This window comes from Ursus arctos, unplaced genomic scaffold (assembly GCF_023065955.2).
Source record: "Ursus arctos isolate Adak ecotype North America unplaced genomic scaffold, UrsArc2.0 scaffold_16, whole genome shotgun sequence".
NCBI classification, from domain to species: Eukaryota; Metazoa; Chordata; class Mammalia; order Carnivora; family Ursidae; genus Ursus; species Ursus arctos.
Genome location: NW_026622830.1, coordinates 11224201 through 11250200, shown reverse-complemented (window position 1 = coordinate 11250200; position 26000 = coordinate 11224201). Strand labels below are relative to the sequence as shown.

General features: G+C 54.2%; 1 protein-coding gene and 1 long non-coding RNA gene across 2 annotated transcripts; one reads left to right on the top strand and one right to left on the bottom strand.

Moving 5' to 3' along the window:
• Positions 1–1555: 1555 nt before the first annotated feature.
• Positions 1556–25557, bottom strand: PEDS1 (plasmanylethanolamine desaturase 1). The gene is made up of 6 exons (XM_026503715.4): positions 25339–25557; positions 17561–17680; positions 7868–7959; positions 6577–6721; positions 5026–5238; positions 1556–3035 (listed from the first exon to the last, which is right to left on the bottom strand). The coding sequence occupies exons 1-6, from the start codon at positions 25460–25462 to the stop codon at positions 2914–2916; spliced, it is 816 nt and encodes a 271-aa protein (XP_026359500.1). The 5' UTR covers positions 25463–25557; the 3' UTR covers positions 1556–2913.
• Positions 1797–8443, top strand: LOC113258711 (uncharacterized). The gene is made up of 5 exons (XR_003317329.4): positions 1797–4112; positions 4446–4564; positions 4961–7429; positions 7777–7976; positions 8281–8443. It is a non-coding gene; the product is annotated as an uncharacterized LOC113258711 (long non-coding RNA).
• Positions 25558–26000: the final 443 nt, after the last annotated feature.

The following is a 26000-nucleotide window of genomic DNA, read 5'->3' as shown; positions in this document are numbered from 1 at the left end:
ACCTTGGGCCTGTTACATGATCCCAGTGCCTCAGTGTTCTCAGATTCAGTGCATGGAGCTCTGTGCAGTCTGGCGTGTGGTGAGCCTTCAGCGGATGTGAGCATTTTCCCCTGCCCAGCCCTCCCAGGCAGTTGTTTGCAACACCCCCCCGCCCCCAAGCTCACAAATGATCCCAACACAGACACAAAACATAACTCCTTCTGGTTCTGAAAGTGTTTTTCCAGTCCCTGGGATTCAGGAGCAGTGAGACAAGTCTAAGTCTGTGTGAGGCCTGGCTCTCTCTTACTAGTTGTGATGTTTTGGGCAAGTCAGTTTACCTCTGGACTCAGGCTGGTTTTTTTTGCTTGCTCCGGGAAATTAACACAGGTTGGTGGGCCTGGAAAATCGCTCCACCTGGGCCTTTGAACGGGAAACCAACCCCTGCAGCCCCGAGGCTGCTTCTCCAACCCTTCTGAAATTTGGCTGTCTGCCCCACCCGCTGTAGACTTCCTTTGGTAACACCTTACTTTTTTGGGGGGTGGGGAACAAATCACCTCTCCCTCCTCTCATCCTGCGGCTTGGGAAGTGTTGTTCCCACCCCTGCAGCCCCCGGTGAGCATGTTTCAAACCTGGCCAACCAGAACCATTCACTACAAGACCCAGTCTGTCCCCCTGAGAGCCTGCCCTGGGCTTTTGCTGCAACCACTGGGAGGGGAAGCGTTTCCCACTGAGATTGCTGAGCTGGTCCGATGTCAAGTCTCAACTCAGAGAAAAACGGAACCGAACTGACCAACGTCTGGTGAATCATGTGAGCCCCTGACTCCTGGCAAACCTGAAGTCACAACCACCTCCTCTCAACTTTTCAGCTATAGGAGTTAATCAAATTATTTTAGCTATTTTTATTTAAGCTATTATTTCCTGTCACTTATGAACTCTAATTCCCTTTCCTTTTGTGGTCCCCTCGGACAGTCACAAATCTAGTGGTGGCCAAACTTTAAGGAAAATTAAGTTATGGGTCACAATTTTTAAAAAGCTTTATCTGTGACCACTCTAAAGAGTATTTTATCATCTGTCCCCCCCCCCCCACTTTTTGGGCTAATATTGCAGAAACTATCTAGCCCAGACTAGGTATTGATTGTAATGTCTGTATGTTCACTACAGAATCTCAGTACCTAGCACATGGGAGGTGCCTTATAATGTCTTGTTCAATGAATAAATGAACAAGATGCTCGTTTGTCTAAAATGTCCAATGTCTCCCAACTTCCTCAGCCTGTGAGGCTCCATGTAACAAGTCCCTAATTTTCCAACCGGATCTTCCACTTTTCTCTTGTTCACTCCAGTCTGGCCCCACTGTCTTTTGAAAACCTCAGACTTGTTCCTGCCTCAGGGCCATTGCACTTGCTGTCCAGTCTGCCAGCCTCCTACCCCTCGATGGCTCCATCTCCTCCCCCAGGTTTCAGGTCAAATATCTCTCCCTGGAGAGACCCTCCCTGACCACCCTGCCAAAGCTGCCCCACCCTGCTTTTCCAATGTGATACATTATTTTTGATTTCCTTTACAAATCACCATCTGAATGTACATGTGCATTTATTTATGTTTATTGTCTCTCTCCTCAGGAGGTCAACTCCACCAGGGTAAGTCCTTGTCTGTTTGTTCACTGCTGTGTGCCCCAGTGTCCAGGCAGAGCCTGGCACACACCAGGGGCCAATAACATTTGCTGAAGTAATTCACTAATAGGATCCGCCTTCATCACTCTATCATCATGATCTTCTGCAGGAAGACCATTCCTCATCCAGTTGTGGGTCTCCTCCAAAACTGTTTGGAGCAGATGACAACATTAATTCACTGTCTCTCAAGTGACAAAGCTCTCATGTTGAGCCCAAGGTGGGAGGAGGGGAGCTAGGAATGGGCTAGGGGTAGGGCCTTACCCTCCAGGATCCTTAAACCCCCTACCCCCCAGCCAACCAGGAAACACGAGGCAGCCGAGGTTAAGTAGACTCTTGCTGCTTTGTTATAAATATATTATGTACATCCAAAACATGACATTAAAATATTACTCCGTGTTACAGAAAAGATATTAAGGCTTTCTATTATTTACATTAAACAAGCAAGCACCTTTAAAAAAAAACAAACCAAAACAAAAAAGCCCCATTCTTCCTTCTCGGACATCCCCCTAGCCAGAGGGGATTCTGTGTCCCCTTCCAGATGACCAAGGCCCTTTGCAGGGGCTGCACTCTGTGAAGACATCCTCTGATTAGAAATATCAGCTCTGGCTGGAATCCCATGGGCAGATGGGGAGGGGCAGGGGAGAAGGGGGTCCAGGCTTGGGCAGGGGATTCCTGCCTCTTCTGGCCGGCTGCCCTCAGACCCTTGTTGCACTTGGCCATCCTTGGGTGGACAGGCTAGGCCGAAGGTGGTGCCTGGGACTGTCCACCCACCCAGGCCTTCAGGGTCAGTTCACAGGGCCATAGTAGGGCAATGCTCCAGGGACACATAGGTGTGCCTGGGGGGCTCCTAGACCACTGGGGGCAAACAAGGAGAGACAGATAAGACGACTCAGTGGCCCCAACGCCAGCCACACTGAAGGACTGCCCAGTGAGGCGGGGGGCTGGAGGAGTGCAGGGAGTGGATGAGCTTCCCCTCTACCCAAGGAATGGCTGGCAGGGCGGGGCTCGTTTTTCTGCAGAGTCAGGCTTGGAGACAGAGCAGCTCAGGTGGCTGGGGAGGGGCCAAGGAAAGAAAATGAAAAATAGGAAATGAAAAATCAGTGGCTCAAGTATTCTGTGTCACGAGGGGTGGGCTGGGGGGTGCCCGGGCCCAGCCCAGGAGGCATCCTCTCCATCTGGAGGGGCCAGCACAAGGAGGCTGGAATTTGGCAGATGGCTTCGGTTTGGGGGGCTGGGGAAGGTTGGCAATAAGGTGGCAGGCTCGGAGTTATTTGATCTTCTGGGCCCATTTCATGTCATCTGCCCGAGGCTTCTCGCCGGTCAGGCCCTGGATGAGGTCCTCTAGGCGTCGCCAGAAGCCTATCTTCTCCAGAGGGTAGTTGAGCCAGCCTGCAGTGGAAACAGGGCACCGGGGGGGCTGAATGGGAGAGCAGCAGTCGAGGAGATGGAAGGAAAGTGCTGGCTTTGCCTGGGGCAGGAGCACCTAGGAGTAAGTCTGTACAGGGCAGGGGACAAAGGCTGACCAAGGTATCTGGGGTTGGGGACCTCCCACCAATGGGCTCAAGGGCTGTTCACACATGCCTCTGTCCCCTCACTCATTCACTTTCTTACCCAGTGCTTACTGTGTGCCAGGCACGGTGGCAGCATTTCTTATTACTAGGCTCACCTGCCATCTCTTCCAGGAAGCCTTCCTTGACCACATCACCCTCTTTTGTTTTGTTACAGCTTTTATGATAACCTGTAACCATTCTCATTATTTCACCACCTTCCTGTTTTGTGTTGGTTTTTCTCTGCAACTTCCAACTAGAATGTCCTGCTCCACACAGCACAACCCCATGTTTTTCCACTGGTGATCCCCTGGCACAATAAATATTGCTTAATAAATATTGCTTACAATCTTACTTCCTCTCTACTGCAGCCTCCCACCCAAATCATGAGGTAGGTACTACTGCGTCCCATTTTCCAGATGCGAAGACAGGCTTGCAGGGGAGTCTCCCAATTAGTGGGTGGCCAAACCAGGATCGATCGTAGGCCTAAATTCTAACCCCTCCACTTGGCCTCAAAGAACATGACTTTCAGACCTACAAGAAATATTTTTTGTGGTTCTCAGTTCTGCCTCCAGACAGACAACGCACCCTGTGCCCCGCGCAAACCAGGAGCTTTAACTTATCAAGTACCTATCCCATGCCAAGCACCTGGCGTCTGCCATAGTGTCATTCACGGCCAGGGCTGGGAAGGCGGTATGGAAGGAGGGGGCTGCAGCCCCATCCCGTGGGGGAGAGAAAGGACATCAGCGAGGTCCGAGACTCCTAAAGGCACACATGGAAAAGCTGACAGTTGAGCCGAAGCTGGCCTGACTTGCCATCAGGATGCCGAGAGCAGCTCTGCCACATTGAAGTTTGATGCCCACTGGCCCCAGAAAACCTGCTCCATTCACCTTTGGTACTGGTCCATGAACTGCTAATGGTATGTGGGTCTCCTTACTGTTCCTCAGCCACAACAGGCATGTTCCTGCTTCAGGACCTTTATACTTACTATTCCCTTTGTCTGAACTGGTCTGTCCTGACCTGGCTGCAGGGTCCCCCCCACGCTTGTTTTCAGATTTCTGACCTCCTTCTATGAACAGCAACTCTGCCTCCTCACTCCATGACTCTCTGCCCCTCACCCTGCTCTGTCCCCCAAAGCATTTCTCACTTCTAGACTCGGTCATCTCCCCTCTCTTCTGCCCCTAATGCCCTTCACTCCAGCCACAGTAGCCACCTTGCTGTTCCTCAAACCAACCAGCTGTTCCTCCTTTAGGCACTTTGCACCTGCTGTTCCTGTGGCCTGGAGTGCTCTTCCTCCAGATCTGCAATCTTCTCCCTCAGTTCAAATGTCACCTTCTCAGCGAGGCTTTCACCGATCACCTTCTCTCAAGGGTAAAGTCCCTCATTTCCTTCTCCAACCCTCTGCTTTACTTTGCTCCACAGCAGTAAGCAGGTTAAATGTTACTACTTAGGTGCTGTCTGGCATGGCCCCTATGAGAATGGGAATGCCATAAAGGCAGGGATTTGTGCCTGTTCGTTTAGTGCTGTGTCCTAAGTCCAGGACAGTGTGTGGCACATAGTAGGTGCTCAACAAATATCTGCTGGCTGGATGGGTGGAATCTCAACTCCATGAGGTGGGAGGTGGGAGTGGGGAAGGTTATCTCCCTTGTACTGCTGTGTCCTCAGCACCTAGAATGCTTGACACATAGTAGGTCCGTGTGTGCTGTAAGAGCATGTTCCTGCAGGACAGGGATTCCAGGACCTCCTCCTGTGACCTTTGCCCTACAGACCCCAGGGATGGAGCTACAGCTGGAGGTGGGGACAGCCTATTCCACGCCACCCGGCAGCCGCACCTGTGGTGATGCAGAAGTAGGTCTCGTGGGGAGAGACGTGGTGGATGCGGTGGTGTTTGCGTGGCAGGATGACATGCCAGTCCTGTAGGAGGGTGACCCAGCGTGGCAGCCCAAAGTACGTGTGTGACCACTTGTGGATTTGGTTGGTGAAGGTGCCGAAGATGATCAGGCAGAAGACGAAGCACTCCCAGGGGTACAGCTGCTCCAGGGCTTCTGCAGGGGAGGGAGAGGGTGGTGCCCACAGGGCCACACAGTTGTCACAGGGAGGGGCCGCCACCAGCCTGGCCCTCACCACTTGCCTCTGGGCAGCTCCCAGGCCTCCTTACACCCTCCCCCATGGTCTCAGGCAAGTTCAGACTCCCCTCTGGGCCTCAGTCTTGTCTTCTGTTCGATGGGCAGATAATGGAGTAAGCATAAGAAAGAGTTGCAGATGAGGGCTCTGGAGTCAGGCAGAGCTGGGTTCAGGTCCGTGCTCTGACATTTCTTGGCTATATGAGCTTGGGTCAGTGCCTCTGCCTCTCTGAGTCTCAACTTCGTCATCAGTAAAATGGGAATAGATTTTTGTCCAGATTCCCTAGAAGCAGAGCCTGAGACAAGGGTTCCTGTGCTCATAATTTATATGAGGAGGAATGGGGGGGGCGTCCTCTGTTCAGAAAAACATCTGAGGGGGTGAGGGAAGCAGAGGGAGAACTAAGCAATGATGGAGTTGGGGGGGTCTTGTCTCACTCAGTCTGATTCTGGGGGCAGCTCTGGAGGGTTAAGGGCTCCACAGAGTTGGTCCCACCCAGAGATGAGAGGGCTGGTCTTCTGTAGGCTTTTCCTATCACTTCAGCCTTAGGCTTTAGGCTTATCCCAAGGGGAGATGTGAGACCTGCTTTGGCAGTTCTTAGAAGGGACAGCTGGGAGTTCTTAGCAGCTACCACTCCTGGTAACTGGGGGATGGGCGCATGCCTGTGTAAGAGGATATGGGCGGGCACCGCAGCAGCCACTGTACCACAGAAAGTCCTCACATCTGCCCACAGAGGGAGGGGCTGCTCTAAGGATCGATGAGGTGTCAGGCTGTTAGAACAAGACCTGGCACAGAGGAAGTACTTATCCCCCCCCCTTGCTTCTGCCCACCTGACAGATAAGGTAACTGAGGCTCACAGAGGTGAAAATGACTTGCTTTCTTCCCCCAAACAGGCGGAGCAGAGATCAGAACTCGGAACTTCCTGCCTCTATTCTTGCTACTAAGCCAGGGCAGCTGAGCCAGCAGCCCTCAGGGCCGGGCAGGTCATGCAGACGAGCAAGGCGGTCCCGGTGTAGGACAGCAGCGGGGAAGGGGGGACCAGCTAAAGATGGCAGCTGCAGCTCAGCTCCCGCCCAGTGGAGCCAAATGGGAATGAGGACCCAGGATGGCCAGAGCGGATTGTCTAGGAGAAGCTAGTAACACAGATTTTTATGTTGAACATCCCAATTTTCCAGGACGATAACTAAAAATGTTTTATAACGTCGTGAAGGGAGTCTGTCCTCACGGCCCCCTTGCAGCCCACCGCCAGCTGGCACACTCACCGCGACTCTGGGTGCGGAACTTGTAGGCCATGTTTAGCAGAGGCAGCAGTGTCACCAGGCAGTTATCCCCGTTGGTCTCGATGAAGTCGTGTCGGGTGATGGCTGTGGGGTCGATGTGATGCTCCCGGAAGGGTCGAATGAAAGCCTGGGGTGGGGGTGCGGGCGGGAGAAGGGATATATCGGACCAGTCAGCCTGGGGTGGCCAGCCTCTCTCCACCACCTTCCATGCACACTGGACTCGGACTCGCCTACTGGCCTTTGGGATGCCAGAACACTCCACCATGCTGCTGATATGGAGCCTTCAGGATCCAGGTCTAAGCAGCTCTGGCAGAAAATGGTCACAATGACTTGGCGGGGACCTTGGGATGGTAATGCCCCACTTGGGGCCTCAGTTTCCTCATCAGGGACGTGAGGGGAGTTGGAGACAATCTCCACCCTTCTTCCCCACTCTAATACAGCTGAGGACGCCCCTCACAGCGGCAGGCAGGCCCCCTCTAATTCTCCCCTGTGGCCACGCCCCTCCTGGTAACAGTGTCCCCGACTTCCCCTTCCATTGGTACAAGCTGTTCCCATGGGACTGACCCCTCCACCCCTTAGTTAAAAGTAAGCACGTGACCCTGGCCCGGCCAATCAGAGCATCTCTCTGCCACCCTGACTGACAGGGGTAGGCAGGTGACCTGCGCTGGGGCAATGGGAGGGAGCCATGGGACTTTGGCTCTAATTGTGGGAAAGGAGAGTTCTCTTTCCACCGATGGGGCCAAGCTGGCAGGATGAAGGAAAAGCCCACGTGACAGTGAAGCCAACAGAGGAAAGCAGAGGGAGACGTGGAGAGAGATGGAGTCATGAAAACACGGTATGACTGTCCTAGGCCCCGCCATGCTTTACCCTGGTTCTACTCTGAAATGTTGTTACATGAACCAGTACCTTCGTTTGGCTAAGCCAGCTTGTGCTGGACTTTCTGTCACAATCAAAGAAGTCTGATAGAAGGTAAAGTTCGATTAAAACAAACGGTGAGGCACAGCAGGGCTGGAAAAGGAGAACAAGATGTGGCCTCCAAATTCAGGGGGCTCAAAACTTTCTGACTATCCCATGCTTGATGCTTTTGCTTCCAGAAAATCCCAGGGGGTTTTCCAGTGGGTTCTGGCCCTAGGGGATGGGCATGGGGTCAGGCTGGAACAATGGTTTCTGTCTTTCAAACAGGGAAACAGGAGGCTCAGAGAGGAAGGGGGCTCACTCAAGGTCAGACAGCCCAACGCCCTGCTGGGCGGCAGGGCTGGGTCGACATACGCACCTTCCCCACGATGGGCAGCTCCACGGAGCCCCAAGTGTCAGCTCCCCAGTGCACCAGGCCAGACAAGAAGTCAGCAATGAGAGCGCCTGCAACTGTGGACAAAAGGAGGGTGAGGTGGGGGTGGGGGACCCCAAGCGGGGCAGCCCTGCCCACCCTCCACCCCACAGTAGGGAGTCCCTCGTTCATGCACTCGCCTGCTTGCTCACTCACTTGTTATGGGGGTGGTGTCCTTTCTCTACTTCCCTGTGAATGGAGCCTTAGGTATAACACTCCTGTCGCTTTACTTGCTCTGCCCAGGGGATATGTGGGGACTCATTTGCTTGGTGGGTCTGGAGGAAATAAACCGGGCATGAGCAGATCAACTCAACTTTTCCCTAGTAGGAGCTGACTGTTCCCTTCTCTCTGACCCCCAGTCACTCCACAGAGGGAAGCCCGCTCTGCTTGGGTGCTGCGAGTGACTAGATGGAAATTTCCTTCTGGGGTCTGGTGTCGGAAAACACCTCGGATGCAGACAGGAGCCACGCCTTCCTCCAAAACGTAGCTTTGATCACAATAAATGTCACGATTTGGTCTCCGGCAGCGATTTCCTTGACTTTGTTCTCAATGTGTTCGGAACTGGACTGGGGTTCCTTCAAAGACCTCAACACCATTCACTCACTTGAGGGTTAAGTATAATACAGAGGTTAAGAGCTGTTAGATGTGGACTTAAATCCTAGCTGTCTCTCACTAGCTGTGTGGCCTTGGGCATGATACTTAACCTCTCTGTGCCCTAGTTTCCTCTAGATAGATGGGAATTGCCACTACAAAAAACACAGTGGCTGCCATTGATTGAGCACTTTCAGTGCCAGGCCCAAGTGCTTTACATGCTTGATCTCAGTGGATTCTCAGTCTGGTCCAAGTAGGTACCATCCTCATGGTCCCCTTACAGAGGTGGAAACAGGAGGCCTGGAGAACAGAAGTGACTAGGCAGAGGCCACAAAGATGGCAAGTGGCACAGCTGGGCTCTTAACCTGCCTTGAGGTCCAAATCTATCATAGCAGGATGTACCACCGCCCCTGCACACAGGGGGAAACTGAGGCAGAGTGGCCCCGTACCTGTGCAAGGGAACACCCCGGTGCCATCCCCCATCACTCTCCCTGCTCACTGCCATCTCAGCCCTCCTGGCTTATTCCCTTTCCTCCCGCTCACCTCACACACCTCTGCATCGCTCTCTGCATTTCCCGTTCCCTCTGCCTGGAATATTCCTTCCCCAGGTGTAGCACAGCGCACTCCTTCACTTCCCCCAGGTCTTTGCTCAAACATCTGCTGGGGACACCTGATCTAAAATTATAACCACCCCCATCTTCCAGCAGCATTTCCTATCTCCTGTCTTTCTTTTGCTCCAAGCGCCTATCCTCGTGGACGTCACTTGTTTGCTCATGGTCTCTCCCACTCAAGAATGTCAACTGCACGAAGGCAGGGGTTTTAGTCTTTTGTTTATGGCTGCGTCCCCGTTCCTGGCACTTAGTAGGGGTTCAGTAAACATTCCTTGAATTAATCAATGCAAACCACTAAGTCCAGTGCTTGGCATATAGCAAACCAATCAACTGTTGTTGCTCCTCAGCCGTTTTGTCTATCAAGCAACATTCTGTGAGGACCTACTGTGTGCCAAGCCCTAGAGCCAGAGATGCAGCAGACGCTGAGCTCACTGTCCCCTGGGGCAGAGCGATGGGGGGAGGGGCTGTAAACCACGTAGGCCACGAATGCAGTTTTGAGTGGCATTATGTGCAGTCTTATGGGTCACAGAACTTCAGGCAAACTCTTTCCCTCCTCCTCCCCAGACTGATTCTCCTTGTGAAATCTTCTGAGGTCCAGCTAGGGCCCTTTAAGGGTTCTTTGAGTTCTGCTGGGGTCCTCAGCTCCTTGGTGACAGGGGTCCGGGGCCTTGGGACACTGGAGGCTACAGAAAAACCCCTAGATGCCATCCAGGCTGGGCAGTTCTGCTCCTCAATGACAGTGTTAGGAAGTGGATCTGGGCTAGGGGAGGTGGGGAGGCTGGGGAGACAAAAGCCAAGGGACTTTTTTTTTTTTTTTTTTAAAGATTTTATATAGGGGTACCTGGGTGGCTCAGGTGGTTAAGTGGCTGCCTTCAGATCAGGTCATGATCCCAGAGTTCTGGGATCGAACCCCGCCTCGGGCTCCCTGCTCACTGGGGAGTCTGCTTCTCCCTCTTCCTCTACCCACCCCCGCGCTGTGCTCTCTCATTTGTTCTCTCAAATAAATAAAATCTTTCTTTCTTTCTTTTTTAATTTCATCCATTTATTTGAGAGAGCGAGAGAGACAGCACAAGTCCGGGGGGAGGGATGGGGGGAGGGGTAGAGGGAGACGGAGAAGCAGACTCCCCACTGAGCAGGGAGCCCGAGGCGGGGTTTGATCCCAGAACCCTGGGATCATGACCTGAGCTAAAGGCAGCTACTTCACCGACTGAGCCACCCAGGTGCCCCCAGCCAAGGGCTTCTGCACTTGCTGTCCCTCTACCTGGCACTCCATCTCTCCCTGAAGATCCCCAGGGAGCTAGCTCCTCCTCGGCTCAGGGCAAACATCACCCCAAACCCCTGGCTAAAGGCACCCTCCCCGGCAGGTGCTCCTGGTCACATCCCCCTGCTTTATCTCTATCATGGCGCATCCTTTGTATTGCTAAGCAGTAGTCCCCTGTCTGGATGCACCAGGGGAGTTTGCCCACTGAGCTGCTGGACGTCTCGGCGGGTTTCAGATGCAGATGCTAGGAGTCGAGCTGCTGTGAACGCTGACACACAAGCCTGTAGGCAGACATATGCCTACACTGCCTCTGGGCAAAGATGCCAGCTATTTATTTGTTCTCACTCAACATTTATTGAGCACTTATAGGTGCCAGGCCCTGTGCCAGCACCTTAAATGTTTTATCTCTCTTAATCCCTGAACTGCACCAAGGCTAGTCCTAAACCGGTTACACATCTTAACTCCTTAATCGTCCTAAGCATTTAATCCTTACACATGACAAGAATGATAATAATAAAAATAATAGAAAAACAATATTTATGATAGCGGCTAACATTTACGGAACGCTTCCTGCGTGCCGGACCTTAAGTCAAAATGCACTATTGGGGAATGTAACACCCACACCTTGAATATGGGCTGTGCACGGTGACTTCCTTCCAGGGAGGATACCGTAAGGCAGGGGGAGGAGAGTAACTTTACAGTGGGGAAACCTGACAAACCTCCGTGGGCCAGGTGGTCAAGGTCAACATCACAGTCTAAGTCATGTTGATAAGACATTCACTGGCCATGATGGGATGGAAATGGTACTTTACCTCTGAGCTCTTCCTCCCCCAAACACAGAACGGGGTCTAAGAAAAGCACCAGACAGGGGTGCCTGGCTGCCTCAGTTAAGTGTCTTGACTCTTGATTTCGGCTCAGGTCATGATCTCATGGGTCGTGAGACTGAGCCCTGTGCTGTCAGGCTCCACGCTCAGCAGGGAGTCTACTTCTCTCCCTCTCCCTCTGCCCTCCCCACTACTCTAGTAAATAAATAAATAAAAAGATAAACACCAGGGGTGCCTGGGTGGCTCAGTGGGTTAAGCATCTGCCTTCAGCTCAGGTCGTGATCTTAAGGTCCCGGAATGGAGCCCCGTTTCCAGCTCCCTGCTCAGTGGGGTGTCTCCTTCTCCCTCTCCCTTTGCCCCTCCCCTCTGCTTGGGTTCTCTCTTCAGTAAATAAAAAAATCTTAAAAGAAAAGAAAAGAAAAACACCAGACAAATTCCCATAGAGGGGCATCCTATGAGACACTAGGGCTCCTCAAAACTGTCAAGGTCACCAAAAACAAGGGAAGTCTGAGAAACTGTCACAGTCAAGAGAAGCCTGAAGGAACATGATAAGTAAATGAGTGGCATCCTAGGTGGGATCCTGGAACAGAAAAAGGACACGTTAGGTAGAAACTAAGGAAGTCCAGGGGCGCCTGGGTGGCACAGCGGTTAAGCGCCTGCCTTCGGCTCAGGGCGTGATCCCGGCGTTATGGGATCGAGCTCCACATCAGGCTCCTCCGCTGGGAGCCTGCTTCTTCCTCTCCCACTCCCCCTGCTTGTGTTCCCTCTCTCGCTGGCTGTCTCTATCTCTGTCAAATAAATAAATAAAAAAATCTTTAAAAAAAAAAAAAAAGAAAAAGAAACTAAGGAAGTCTGAATAAACTACGGATTTTAATTCATAATAATGTCTCCATATTGGTATCTTGATTTTAACATGTGTACGACACAGTTGTAAAATGTAAGATGTTAACAAGACGGGCAACTGGGGGCAGGCGGCTTATGGGAACTCTCCATACTACCTGCTCATTTTCTGTAAATCTAAAACCGTTTTAATAAATAAGGTCTATTTTTGAAAAACTGTATCATCTTATTTCACGTCCATAGAGATAGGCCCTGACGCATCCCGACTTTCCAGAGGACAAAGGAGACTCGGAGGGTAAGGGCAGTAGGGGATGCAGGCGAGTGGCCAGGGACCGTCATGAGGGCGGTTCATAAAGATGCTGAGCCTCCATGTCCAGGTCTGAGAAATGGGACGTTAACGGCACTTACTCTCCTTAAGTACAATCGGTTAGTAAACTTAGGGCTCACGCACGTAAAGTAAGTCCCTGGGACGTGGTAAGTGCTCCCGGGGGTAGCTCTAGTTAGTAGTTTCGGGGTTACCCCCCTCCCCAGGCCTCAGTCTTGTCATCTGTCGAATGACCAGCACCTGGCCCTTGCAGGCTGCTGAGCAGGGAGGGACGTGTGCTTTGGAGAGATGTCAGGAGTTATTTTTGGTGAGAAGGAGCACCCCACACCCTTGGACTCTGTGAGCCCCGGGGCCTCTGCAAGTGGCTGTTTCTAGAGCAGTGACTCCAGGACTCCTGGCCTGCTGCCTGAGGAGGCTGTAACGGGGGGCAGGGGTGGCCGGGGCAAACACACAGGGAGTCTTTGTCCCAGTGCAGGTGGCCGAGGCTGGAGCCGGCTCATCCTGGGGGCAGCCTGGGCCTGGTCAGAGCCCCATGTGCAGGACACTGCAATCAGGTACAGGATGGTGAAAAACTCACTCCGGGCTACCCTGACTCAGCAGGTGGGGCCTTCATCTGGCTGCAGGTCACCCAGCTGTGACTTGTGAGCCCCCTCCCATTTCAAGGCCTGGTGTGGAGACAGTGAGAGCAGCTAAGACTGACACGATCACGCCTGGGTGGCTCAATGAGTTAAGCATCTGCCTCTGGCTCAGGGGCTCAGGTCACGATCCCAGCCTCCTGGGATCAAGCCTGCATCAGGCTCCCTGCTGAGCAAAGTCTTCTGCTTCTCCCTCTGCCTGCCCTTCCCCTGCTTGTGCTCCAGGCACTCTCTCTCTCTGACAAATAAATAAAATCTTAAAAAACGACAACAACAAAAATAAGCGATCAGCTGTAGGCAGGCTGCTCCACAGGGGCCTGGGCCAGATCCCCACTTTACCACCTTTTCCCAGCTTTCAGCTTGACTCCTCACCTGACCTGAGGCCATGTGACCTTTGACGTCACCACCAGTCTTTGCATTCACTGTGCTCCCTTGCCTGGAACACCCTCCCCTTTACCAGGCCACCAGAAATTCCTACTCGTGGGGCACCTTGGTGGCAGAGCGGTTAAGTGCCTGCCTTCAGCTCAGGGCGTGATCCCGGCGTTGTGGGATCAAGCCCCACATCAGGCTTCTCCGCTATGAGCCTGCTTCTTCCTCTCCCACTCCCCCTACTTGTGTTCCCTCTCTCGCTGGCTGTCTCTATCTCTGTTGAATAAATAAATAAAATCTTTAAAAAAAAAAAAAAAAAAAGAAATTCCTACTCATGCCTCAAGAGCCAACTCACAAGCGCCCACGCTCTTCCTCCACTTTCCCCAGGCACAGCAAACAGCTCAAAGGCTCCCAGAGGCATTCATTTGTTCATGCTTTCATTGATGACAGTGCTGTCCTTGTCACGGTCACTGATGGCCTCCATGTGGACAAATCCGGGGGTCCCCTCGCTGCCCCATCCTGCTGGTCTGCTCTGTGGCCACTCCTAGTTGACCCCCAAGTCTTCTGGAGACACATTCTCCTCCTGCCCTCTGTGACCTCGTCCGGCCCCCCAGCCTGGAGGCCCCGGGGCCTCTTCTCTACTTACACTCAGCCGCTGGGGGCACTCTGCCAGCATTTGAGCTTCAAATACCTCTTCTACTGCAAGGACCTCCAGCCTTCTATCTCCAGCCTCCTTCCTGGACTCCAGACATGGATTTCCAATTTCCTGCTCGGCACCTTGCCCTGGCTCTCAGGCAGGCAGCTCAAGCATCTCCCCTCAAGCCGCCTCTTCCCACCTCGTCCCTTCCATCAAAGCCTGAGAGTTGCCACTGACAGGCCCTCTCTCACCTCCACAGCTGATCTGACAGGACACTCTGGCTGCTTACCTTGCACAGCTCACTGAAAATCTGACACTTTTTCACTGCCTCCACTGCCCTACCTGGTCTGGGCCACCATCCTCGCCTCCTCTCTGGTCCTCTCTGCCCCCATCCATCTTCCCTGCAGCTCACCAATGGCCCCTTGTGGCCCAGAGAACAAAACCCCGTGTCCAGACCACGGCCTGGCAGTCTGTGCCCGCCTCTCCTGCCTCTGAGCTGCCACGAACTACTTTTTCTTCTCCAGCCACACTGGCTTCCCGTCTGTTCCCTGGGCACACACCAGCCTCTGGGCCTTTGTACCTGCTGTTCCCTGCTGCACGCCCCCCCCTCCCCCCGATATCTGCCTGGCTTCTTCCCTCTCCTCCTTCAGGTCTCCCTGCAAATGCCACTTTTCCAGAAAGGCCTTTCCTGCCTGTTCTCTTATCTTGGTTTTGCTTCCCAGCATTGCATCATTGGTCAGTGTTTATTAACTGGGCACCTTTTCATGCTTCCGCCTCCCCTGGTTTCCAGGGCCTGCCGGGACACCGGAACCTCTGGGGAGATAGTGCTGGGCTAGAGGCAGGCTCTGCAGACTGGCACGGTGCCTGGCCTCCTGCATGTTAATACACAAATCAGGGTGGCTACTTAAATCGATTAGGGACTGTGCAAACACCACTATCAGGAAATTGTCTGCTCTTATCGGCCCAGAGGCAAAGGTGTGGGATGGGGGAACTGGTGTCACATGCGGTGACTGGACACCCAGAGAGCTCCTGGGCCAGGGACTGGAAGCTCTGATCCCAACCAGGGAGAGGAGGTGGTGGCCTGCCTGGGTCACCCAGGCTCCTGGCTCATAAAACACACACCCGGGTGCAGACACGCTCTCCTCCCGGCGCTAACTGGAGGCTGTATGGCCCCTGTGGGGAGAGGCTGTGGCTCAAGAGCTGGGCAGGTCTGGACGTATGAGCCCAGACTCTGCTGCTGCCCTGGGGAGGGCCAACTGGCAAGTCACCCGGCCTCTCACAGGATGGTGAGCAAAGCCGCTTCACAAGGTTCGCACCAGGAGTTAAAAGTGCCCAACGTGCGGCTTGGCGCATGGGAGGCACTTGGGACATATCCGTTGCGAAACGGATACACGCACCTACATTTTGCCCTCACAGCCGCCCGACGAGCAGGTACTGCAAACAGCCCCAATTCACAGGTGTGGAAAACAAGGCTCAGAGACGTAACAACACTTGCCAAGGCCCCACAGCCACGAGGTAGGAGAGCTGGGACTTGAACCCAGGGCTGCTCATAACCACCCCCAGAGGGGGCAACAGGGCTCACGCCGGCCACATTCCTGCCCTTGAATGTAGTGCTTGCAGGCAGAGGGGCTGCAGGTGAGGTCCCTCTCACCCCTGCGCCACGGGGGCATGTGTGGCTCCCCAGCACCAGATGGGTTAACTCCCTCTCCTCCAGCTGGCCCAGCCCCCAGCACAGGCCCACCCCACCGCATACCCAGATGGCTCAATTAGCCAGCCTGAGCACTATTGGCTTATGCAGCCAGAGTGCTTTTAATGAGATTGTGGGAGCTGAACACTTAGGGAGGGCCAGGCGGACGGACCAAGGGCACAACGGCCCCTCTGCCTGGGAGCCTGGGGCAGGGGAGGGGATGAGTGCCTGAGTTTGAGGGCACAGGGGAGGCCGGTGCACGGACAGGAAGGAGTCACCCCAGGACCTGGGGGTGGAGACTGTGACTGAAGAAATATGTTGTGCTTCTGGCTTGAGGTGTGATGGTGGCCAGCCCTTCTCTGAGCCTCCGTTTGCTCCTCTGGAAAAGGATGACAAGTGTAGCAACCAACTCTCCGGCTGTGGACGGGGGAGCCCTGACCAATGGGAAACACGCAGCAGGTACTGTAAGCTGCAGCTTGCTCATTCCTTCGTTCCCTGATTTCATCAATATTTATCGAGTACCTACTGTGTGCCAGGCCTCGTGCTTGGGGCTGGGGCTGCAGCAGCGAACACACAAGAATGTCTGCTCTCAGGGATCTGAGATTTGAGTGGAGGGAGACAGATACTGAGCGAATAAATACATCGTATAACAGAGTATGCTAAGGGATGGTGTATGGTAGGGCTGCTATTTTTGAGAGGTAATCAGGGAGAGCCTCCCTGAGGAGGTGACCTCTGAGTGGAGACCTGGATGAGGAAGTGAACCAGGTAGGTGTGTGTGGGAAGAGAGTTCCAGGCATAGGAACAGCATGTGCAAAGGCCCCGAGATAGGAGGGTGTCCAACAGTGCATGGTGGTGGGACAATGAGGAGGCCAGTGTGGAGGGAGCAGGACACCCCAGAGAAGAATGGAGAAGGATGGTGTCTGAGGATGAACTGGGGCCAGGTGGTACTGAGGAGTTGGTTTTATTCTACTAACACAGAGAATGGGGGTGTAGTGTGACCTTAATGAGGATCTAACGGGATCCTCTGGCTACCAGCGAAGAACGGACAATGGGGGCAAAGGGGAAGGCTGGGGACCAGGGAGAGGCTCCCACAAAAGTCAGGGCAGGAGAGGCCAATGGCCAGACCAGAGTGAGGACAGTGGAGGTGGAGAGTAATGTTTGCATTCTGGGTGCCTTTTGAAAGTAGAGCTAAGGGGCACCTGGGTGGCTCAGTTGGTTAAGTGTCTGCTTCAGCTTAGGTCATGATCCCAGGGTCCTGGGATTGAGCCCTGTGTTGGGCTCCCTGCTCAGCGGGGAGCCTGCTTCTCCCTCTCCCTGCCTCCTGCTTGTGCTCTCACTCTCTCTCTCTCTCAAATAAATACAATCATAAAAAAGAAAGAAAGAAAGAAAGAAAGAAAGAAAGAAAGAAAGAGAAAGAAAGAGAGAGAGACAGAGAGAAAGAAAGAAAGAAAGAAAGAAAGAAAGAAAGAAAGAAAGAGAAAGAAAGAAAGAGAGAGAGAGAGAGAAAGAAAGAAAGAAAGAAAAGGAAAGAAAAGAAAAAAGAAAAGAAAGAAGAGCCAAGGGCATTTGCTGAAGGTCCGTGTGTGGAACGGAAAACAAAGAGAGGAACTGAGGATGATGCCCAGGGTTTTGGCCCAAGTAAGAGGAGGAACAGAGGTGTCACTGAGACAGAGGTGGGGTTCCCACAGCACGTCCTTGGTTCACGTGTGCACACGGGCACACGCACACACATGTGAGCACGCATAGCCACGCATCGTTACCCATGTGTGCAAGTTGCCACCAGAGTGGCACAGACAGCAGGTAGGTCCCTGACCCCCGGGGAAACGGAGGCAGGCAGAGAGGGGGCCATGGGCACTCACCGACACCCAGCATGACGAGGGGCGTGTGCTCCCAGCGTGCCAGCAGCAGGAGGTGGACCAAGTTGTGGGCAATGAGGCTGAAGCACAACACGACACAGCACCACTCCTGGAAACGCTTGCCTGCGGGGACAGGAGGCCAGAGGTGAGCGCGGGCCGGGTGGCGAAGGCCACGGGGCTGCAGACTAGAGCCAGGCAGAGCTGGACCCATATGAGCTCTGCCACCATGTTCAAGGAGTCTAACGAGCTAGGCACAGGCTGAACGTAGGGGCTGCGGAGAAGAACAGGCCCCGGCCTACCCATTTCACAGATGATGTCACTGAAGCCCAGAGAAGGGGAGGAGTCTGCCCAAGGCACCAGCCCATGAAGCTGGCCTGCGCAGGCCAATTCTTTGGCAGACAGGACCAGAACTTGTTTCCCGGGCCCTTGTGGGCTCTCTTTGCAGACGCTCCAGGGAACTGTAATGAGCTTTTTTTTAACTGACATCATTGCATCATTTGTCCCCTTTTGTACATAATTATTTGGAGGTGGAGGCTAATAACACCTTTTAACCCCAGAGGATCAGATCCCGCCCAATGTCCATCAAGCAGGGCTCCATTGAGTCAGGGATTTTGGAGAAATGGGCCTTGGTTACCACTTCTAGGGTTCCTGCCGGGAGCAGGGGGTCTGGGAGCATGACACAAGAGATGAGGGGTCGCAAACTCCCAAAGCCTCCAAGGGTCAAGCAGGCGACGGGGGGTAAGGTGGGCTGCGTGGAGGCGGTGGGCTGTGGCACACGTGCCCTTTGTGAAGGAGGGTCACTAACAGGCTGACTCCTGCGAGGTGGGAGTGTGGACCCAGGATTCCCAACCTTCTAATTCCTAAGAGAAGCCAGAAATCAGGAGAGGGGTATGAGATCTTTTTAAATCTCCTGCCACATATTTTTAAAAGGCATGTGGGCTCAGAGAAGCTGATTCACTCACTGCAGCTTCGTCTGAGCTGTCTTTTTCTCAACACTGGAAACAACAGAGGTGTCCATCGCCTGGGGGATCAGCCAAATCAATTTGGTCCACGGCATCCTTGCAGCCAGGAAAAAAAATGCCTGGGCGGCTGTTTATATGTGGCCGTGGAGGATGTCCAGGACATACTGGTGAGCACAAGAAAGCAAAGCGCTAAGCAGCAGCCATTAGGTAAGAAAAAGCTACCTAGTCAAGACTGGATTTCACTTACTCCCCTTGGAATTTAGTATTTGTGAATGTACTCCTCTATCAAAAATCTTTCCTCATAATTGTAAATTAAAATTAAAAAAATAAAAGGGAAGGGAAACATTGCGTGGGTGGTGCAGACTGTGCTACAGGACCCCTGGGGATACTGTTTTCCTGGGCAGCTGGTCCCAAGGGCACAGAAGACCCTTAATGATAGTAATCTTCTTATCGTTAGTGTTAAACATCTACTGAGCAGTTGCTATGTGCCAGGTACCTGCTGAGGTGATGCTATTTTGCAGATGAGAGATCAGAGGGTCAGAGTGGTCCCAAGGAAGTAACCTAAGGCTGCAGAGCTAGTCAGCGACAGACTAGGATCCTATGGCCGGGCAGGTCCCTGTGAGTGATTAACAACTGAAGGGGACATGGCAGAGAGAGAGAGGTTCCTCCTGTGTCTGTCCTCTCTTAGTGCTTGCTATTTCCTTCCCTCCCTTCTGATCTGGAGTGACTCTGGCAATGCCCTTGCAGACCTCGGCCTGGAGCCTCCGCGTCCAGGAGGCTATCTATGATGCTTCCTCTGACTCTTGGACTCCCCCAGAATAGGGCTGCTCCTATGACATCCATCTTCCCCAACCCAAATGTGAACTCAGGAGGCCCAGGACCATGTCTGGCTTGCTCACCAGGGCCCTGGCACACAGCTGGTACTCAATAAATGTCCATGGAATGAACACATTTCTAAACAGAAACTTAGAGGACCACTGCCAGGCTTTGTCTCTGGGTGCCCCTCATCAAAGCACCTTAGAAGGAAATATCAGACGTTCCACTGCTCCTGATAGGGAAATAGGCCCAGAGAGAGAAAGAAGCTCCTTGGCCAGGACACACAACGTTGCGCCCCGGGCCAGAATCAGAACAGTGGCCCTCCCTTTGCCCTGTGAAAAGACCGAGAGTCAGAGGGGAGAAGGGACACGCCCCAGGTTGCATTCCCTTGGTCCGCTCTTATGCAGATGAGGACACTGTGGTCCAACAAGTGCGAGGACCCCAACAGCCATCCCACAGCAGCAGATGTGGGCCTGGAACCTCTCGTATCCCACTTCTTAGTGGCCGTTTCCCTTGGGCCACGTGACACTGTTGCTCCAGCAGCCCCTACCTGGGGTCACTGTAATCTGCCCAGCACAGCCTTCCCCTTTCTGGTTCCTGTTTGTGGCCTGGGCCTGGGACTCAGAAGCAGAAGTCTGCAGGGGGCAGGTGGATGGGGTAAGGGAAAGGTGATTCTTCAATGCCAGCCTGCCTGCCCCCCAGCCTGCAGGGACAGCAACATGATGCAGTAACAGTAACAATGGCCGATACACACTGAGGCCTATCACAGCTGGGGTACCAGGTGCAGCTCACATTAGAGATGCTGCAGACCAGCTCCCTCCAGCACATTCTGCTCTTGGCTTAAAAAATAACTGACTAACTAACTAACTAACTAACTAACTAAATAAAATTAGCTACCTTAAAAAACAATCACCTACAATTCCTAATTTCCTGTTTCTCTTGAGAACACAAGGCTCTGGGCACCCCAGGCCTGAGCAGCAGCAGCTATGCGCCCCCACGGGATGGGGCAAGAGCTCCCGGCTCAGTCCAGTCTCCTCCCTTGTCTGCGGCCTCTACTGGGTGGCTTCCTTTGGGGGCAGCCCCGCAGTCACCTGCATTTTTGAGCCGGATGCACAGTCCCTCATTCAAGTCTCAATGCTTCCAGGGACGAGCTACATGATCTCACTTCCCAGGTGAGGAAACTGAGGCTCAGTGGGTAAAAATGAAGAGCTGGGTTTGGATCCTGGGCTTGTCAATGGGACAAGTGAGCCTGGATGTTTGGAGCTGTCCTGGTTCTAAAGAGCGCCCAGCTCTCTCCCCGTGCCTTGGAGAATGTCCCTGAAATCGGAATAGTTTCCCTTCTAAACGCCATCTATGTTTGGCCTCTGGAATCTGGATCCTTCCCAGACCAAGTGCTTCAACTTTGATCCATAAAGAATACATCTATAATACTAAGTGGCCCTCACTGAGCACCTACTATATGCCAGTTATGGTGCCAGGGATGAGCTCAGCCAGTCCTCGCCACACACTGTGGGCTGGGGACCATTTGCCCTGTCCTTCAGAGGGAGAAGCGAGGCCTGAGAGATTAAATGACCGGCCCAAAGTCACAGCATGGACAGTCAGCCTGGCAGGGCCTGCAGGGCCAGGTGGTCTAAAGTGGTGTCATTATACAGATGGGCAGACTGAGGCCCAGGGGAGAGAAGGGGTTTGCTTAGGACATGAGAGCTTGGGCCACCTCTGGCAGACTGCTGGGCCTTGTTTTCCTGAGCCAGCCCCTGGCCTGGCCAGGCTCCATGATTTGGGCTCTGAGTTATGGCCGTGAATGCCTGTTGGCCTGAGGAAGAGATCAGGCTTGTGTGTGGTGGTTGTGGAGGGCTGGGAGGAGCAGGGGAGGCCAGGCGCCAGGCCTCGGCCATCTTTGCTTTCCTGGGGGCAGGCCATGGCGGCCAAGGGCTTGGCATCAGGCCCGACTCTTCTTGTTTCAGTCAGACAAGCCCTGAATAACCTGTACTTCTGATGGCCCTTGGCGTCAGGGAGGTGGGGGGACAGGAGGTAGAGAAAAGGCAGGAACCAGACAGAGACAGAGGAAGAGAGAGAGGCAAACAGATGAGAGAGAACAGGAATCAGAGACACAGAGAAATGAGAAAGGGAGAGACAGGAAGAGAGGAAAAAACAGAGACATGGAGAGATTATAGGGAGACAAAGAGAAAAAAGACAAAGAGCGTGGCCAGAGAGGAGAGACAAAGAAATGGAAAAAGAACAAGAGTGAAGGAGACAGAGTGAAAACTCAGCCCAGAGTGGCAGGGACCAGGCCTGGCCTGGGAAGGGACCCCAGGTCCATTCTGGGGGGCCGAATCTTTGCCCTGACCCCAAGCTAAGAGATCCTTGTCTCCCCCAGGCCCAGAGGTACCTGTGTTAGCCAGGGTGGTTTGAAGAGCTGGCTCCAGTGACCCCTGAGGGTCCACCCCCAGAGGCCGGGGCACCTGAGATGTACCACATACACAGCCACGTTTCACGGGTACCTGCGGGGAAGCTGGGCACCAGCCTTACCTCTGGGCTTGCCCACGAGGCCTGCCAAGCCTGCCAAGTCCTTCACAAATCCTGGCACAGGGCAGGCTGCTGCTGTGAACCCCGAACCCGGAGTGCAGTGGGCTAAGGGACCCTCCATGACTCCCGGGATCCGTTAGGACCAGGCCCCAACTTCTTGGCCAGACACTTGGAGCCCACAGGATAAGGCTGAGGCTGCCTCACTCCTTGGCCCTTTGCTGTTCCCACCAGCCAGTGCTGCCCTGATCAGACTACTCACAGCTCCCCGCAGACACTAGGCCCACTCGCTCTGTCACCGGCCCTGCACGCATGCTGCTCCACTGACCTGGAACATTGGGCCCCTCCTGCACACCCACCCTGGGCTGGCTCCCTTCCACAGTGAAGATTAAGAACACGGAACCTAGAACATCCCCCTCCTTCCACCAGTGTTCTGGTTCTGGCCCCGCTAACTGGCTGTGTGATTGCAGGCAAGTCTCTACTCTTTGCTAAGCCTCAGGAAATGTCTTCAAGATGGACAGGGGGCTCATGAAGTGCCAGGCAAATCAAATGCAAGCAGTCCCAGGCCTTGCTGACCCTGCCCTCTGGGAGGGGTAGATGCAGGCTTGATCCCAAACAGGACAAGCTTAGGAAGAACACATGTTGGGGCTGGGCTATGACGAGGCTACAAGATGTGGGGAATGGGGGAAGCCTCTGTTTCCTCCCCTGAAAAATGCAGTTAGTGTCGAGGGGACACCTCAGACAGTTGTGGTGAGGATAAAATGAGATCACATGGAGAAAATGTCCAGCACGAACAGTACTAAATAAATGTCAACTGTGTTAACTGCCTTATTATTGCTGCCAACTGTCACTGTGCCAATCCACCTCTGGCCCCAAGAATATCAAGAATTCAGTCCTGGAACCCAGAAGCTTCTCCTACTCTCTCCTTGCTTATTTTTCTCCAGCCCATGGGACTCCTTATATCCACAAACACTCCGGGCATGCTCCCACCTCAGAGCCTTTGCACTTGCTGGGTCCTTGGTCTGGACCAATCCTTCCTCAAATATCTTCAGGCCTCCCTCCCTTCATGTCTCTGTTCAAATATTACTCACTCAGTGAAGCCTTAACTGCCCCATCTCTAAAATGTTACTGCCCCCAACAACATTTCACTTCCCCCTTTTCTGCTATGTATTTGCTCCATAATGCTTGCCACTACTGGGCAAGGGAGCTATTTTCCTTATTTACTGGGCTTAGTAAAATGCCAGCTCTATGTTTCCTCTTATTCACTGCTTTGCCTTCAGGGCTTAGAATGGAGACTGGGACGAAGATGTTCCATATGTATTGAGCCTGGTCCCTCATTTTTTAAGTCAAGTCCAGAGAAGGTCAAGGTACTTCTGCAAGGCCATACAGGAATGGAACAGAGACAGAGGAAGGGAGACCTATGAAATTTGGAGAAACCAGTCTGACCAGTCTCCCACTTCTCCACTCCTCACCACCTGGCCTCCTCCCAGCTCCAAGCCAAGAGGAGATAAGGCCTTTACGGAAGGTTTGGGGCATCTGGAGGCTATCTGCAGCCTCGGATCCCTGCATGGCTGTTCTTCAGAGGGTGGAGGGCATTTGGGGAAATCAGAACGAGACAAAGATGCAATCATGGGGGAATGGAGAAATGGCAGTCTCCTGGGGGAGCTCAGAATGCCTGAGTATGATTTGGTTGAAAGTGGGTAGGGTTTACCCAGGTGGGCAGAGCTGGACACCAAGGGAGGAAGCTTTTGAATCCTTACCCGCAAATCTCAGGTGGTGAATCTGAGGACAAGAGAGGTGAAACACCTTATTCCGAGACTCACAGGAAACACCAGACTACTGGGGTAGCAAAAGGGAGCACCTACTGTATGCCAGGCACTGCATCGAAGTGGATGATCTCATTGCCTCTTCCCCCAAACACTAAGGAACAGGTAAACTTTATGTCCATTTTAGAGGTGAGGAAACTGAGGCTCAGAGAGGGAAAGTGGCTTGGTTCAGGTCACATAGCAAGAAGCAGTCGGGATGCCAAGCCCAGCCTGTCCCAGGGAGTGCGGGAGGTTTTAGGTTCATAGGCTAGATGCTTTGGAAACAAGCTAAAGAAACCGTGGCATCATGGGCCAGGTACCCAAGTCATTTGGAAAAAAAAAAAAAAAAAAAATCACACCCAGAGCATGGAACTGCAAGCCCAGAAAGGGCCTCTGGTGACCTAGGACTCAAGAAAGCAAATGGCCCAAGGTCACATAGCCGGTGATGGCAGAGATGGTATGCAAACCCGGGCCAGTCAGAGTAGAAAGCCGAAGGTCGTAGTGGACCCATGCCCACCCCAGGCAAGGGCTGTGCATGGTGGCTGTCCCCTGGCAAAAGGAAAGATGTCAGAATGTTTGACAAACAAAGCTTGGTGTGATGGCGATATCCAGGCAGAGGGGCCTCCTGCAGCAACCAGTCACCTGACTCTGGAGTTCTCGATGGCACTTCCTTAACCCCTCGGGACAGAAGGCCCAGGGAATGAGATTCCCTGGGCTCTACTGGAAGTCAGAAAAGGGTGGGGAAGCTAGTGCTCCCCGGAGCATAAATGGTAGGCACAGCAGGAGGGAGCCAGGGACCATGTTCTAGGGGCAGAACGGTAGGTAAAGGTCTCTAAACTGTGGTCTGGTTTGGAGAATTGAGGGGGCTAATATATGCAATGGGGAAGGGGCAAGGGCTGGACTTGAGGCTTGCATATGGGAGGAGCTTAAACTGGAAGATTTACAGTGCCCTCACCACTCGGGATACCGGGATACCGGAATAGAGTGGGAGCTGAGGCTCCTCTCTGCTGGGAGAGGGGGTGGTCCGTGGCCACTGAAGCTATAACTAGAATGGGGCTTGGGGGAAGGGCGGCGACTGGGGCTCTAGGTAGCTGGGGATTCCTGAGTTGCGGTTCCTAGAAGCAGGGAGGCTGACGTGCCCAGATTTGGAGGGTGAGGTCACTGCTGCTAGGCTGGGGCACAGATGGGGCCCTAGGGTGTGAATTCCAGATCTGGAGAACCTGGGATAGGCCGTGACTTTCAAGAGGCCAGGGCCGGGGGTGGGGGGGGGGGGTGGGGAGGGAGTGGCAGTGCATGTAGCTGACGGGCTGCCTGGGATGGGGGTCCCTAAGTCTAGGGACGCTCTTTGCAGCCGAGGATGCTTTGAGGTTAGGATCCGGATCTGGGGGTGCGATGGGAGCTCTGCATGCGGTCCGGGGAGCTGAAATGGCAGTTCCTTGATATAGGGATTGTCTGTGCATCTAGAAAGCCCAGTGGCTGGAGCTCTGGCTTGAGCTTGGAAGGGGCTCTGGGGTGGGGTCCCCGGACGTGGGGGCGCTATTTGCAAGGTTAGAAGCCGAGGCTGGAGTTCTGCATCGGGGCCTGAGACTGGGGTTCCGATCTGGGGAACCCGGGTCGCTGTCCGTAGCCCGGGCTGGTGACTGCAGGCCCGGAGGGGGGGGCCGGGAGGTCTTACCTGGAGAGTAGAGCGCGGCCAGTTCGCGGGCCCCGGCGTGCTGCGCGCCCCAGCGCCGGCAATAAGCCGCCTCATCCTCGTCGAGCTCCGGCTGCTGACCCGGCCCGTCCTCCGCGCCCGCCATGACCACTCGACCGGCCCGCCCGGTGCGCTCTGCTAGAGGCGGCGGCGGCGGCAGGGCCGCGGAACCGCGGCGAGATCACGCCGCCCAATGACCGCTCAGCGCCGGGCGCGGCGGAGGCGCCGGCGGGGGCCTCGCCCGGCCGCGCGTCACAGCCAATCGGGGACCGCGCCGGGGCCGCGATGGCCAATCAGCGGCCGCCGAGCCGCAGCCAACCGCGGCGCTCGGGGGGCAGGAGCGCAGCTGGGCGCAGCTGGGCACGGAAGCGTGGGGCGGCGGCGCGTCCCTCCCGGCAGCTCTCCGCCCCCGGCCCGGGCCAGCAGCCGGCGCCACGGAAGGAGCGGGCGCGGCACCGCCCACCTCGCCCTCGGTTTACCGGCCGGTGCAATGGGCATAGGTCGTGTGCCGCCGGACCCAGAAACAGGCGTTTCTTTAGCACGCACTGTCAAGCGCCTCCTGTGTGGAAGGAACGCGAGTGAAGGGCGCCGGGCCGGGGCCAGGGAGCCAGCGCTTGGTGGACACTTCGAACAGTGCTCCCTGG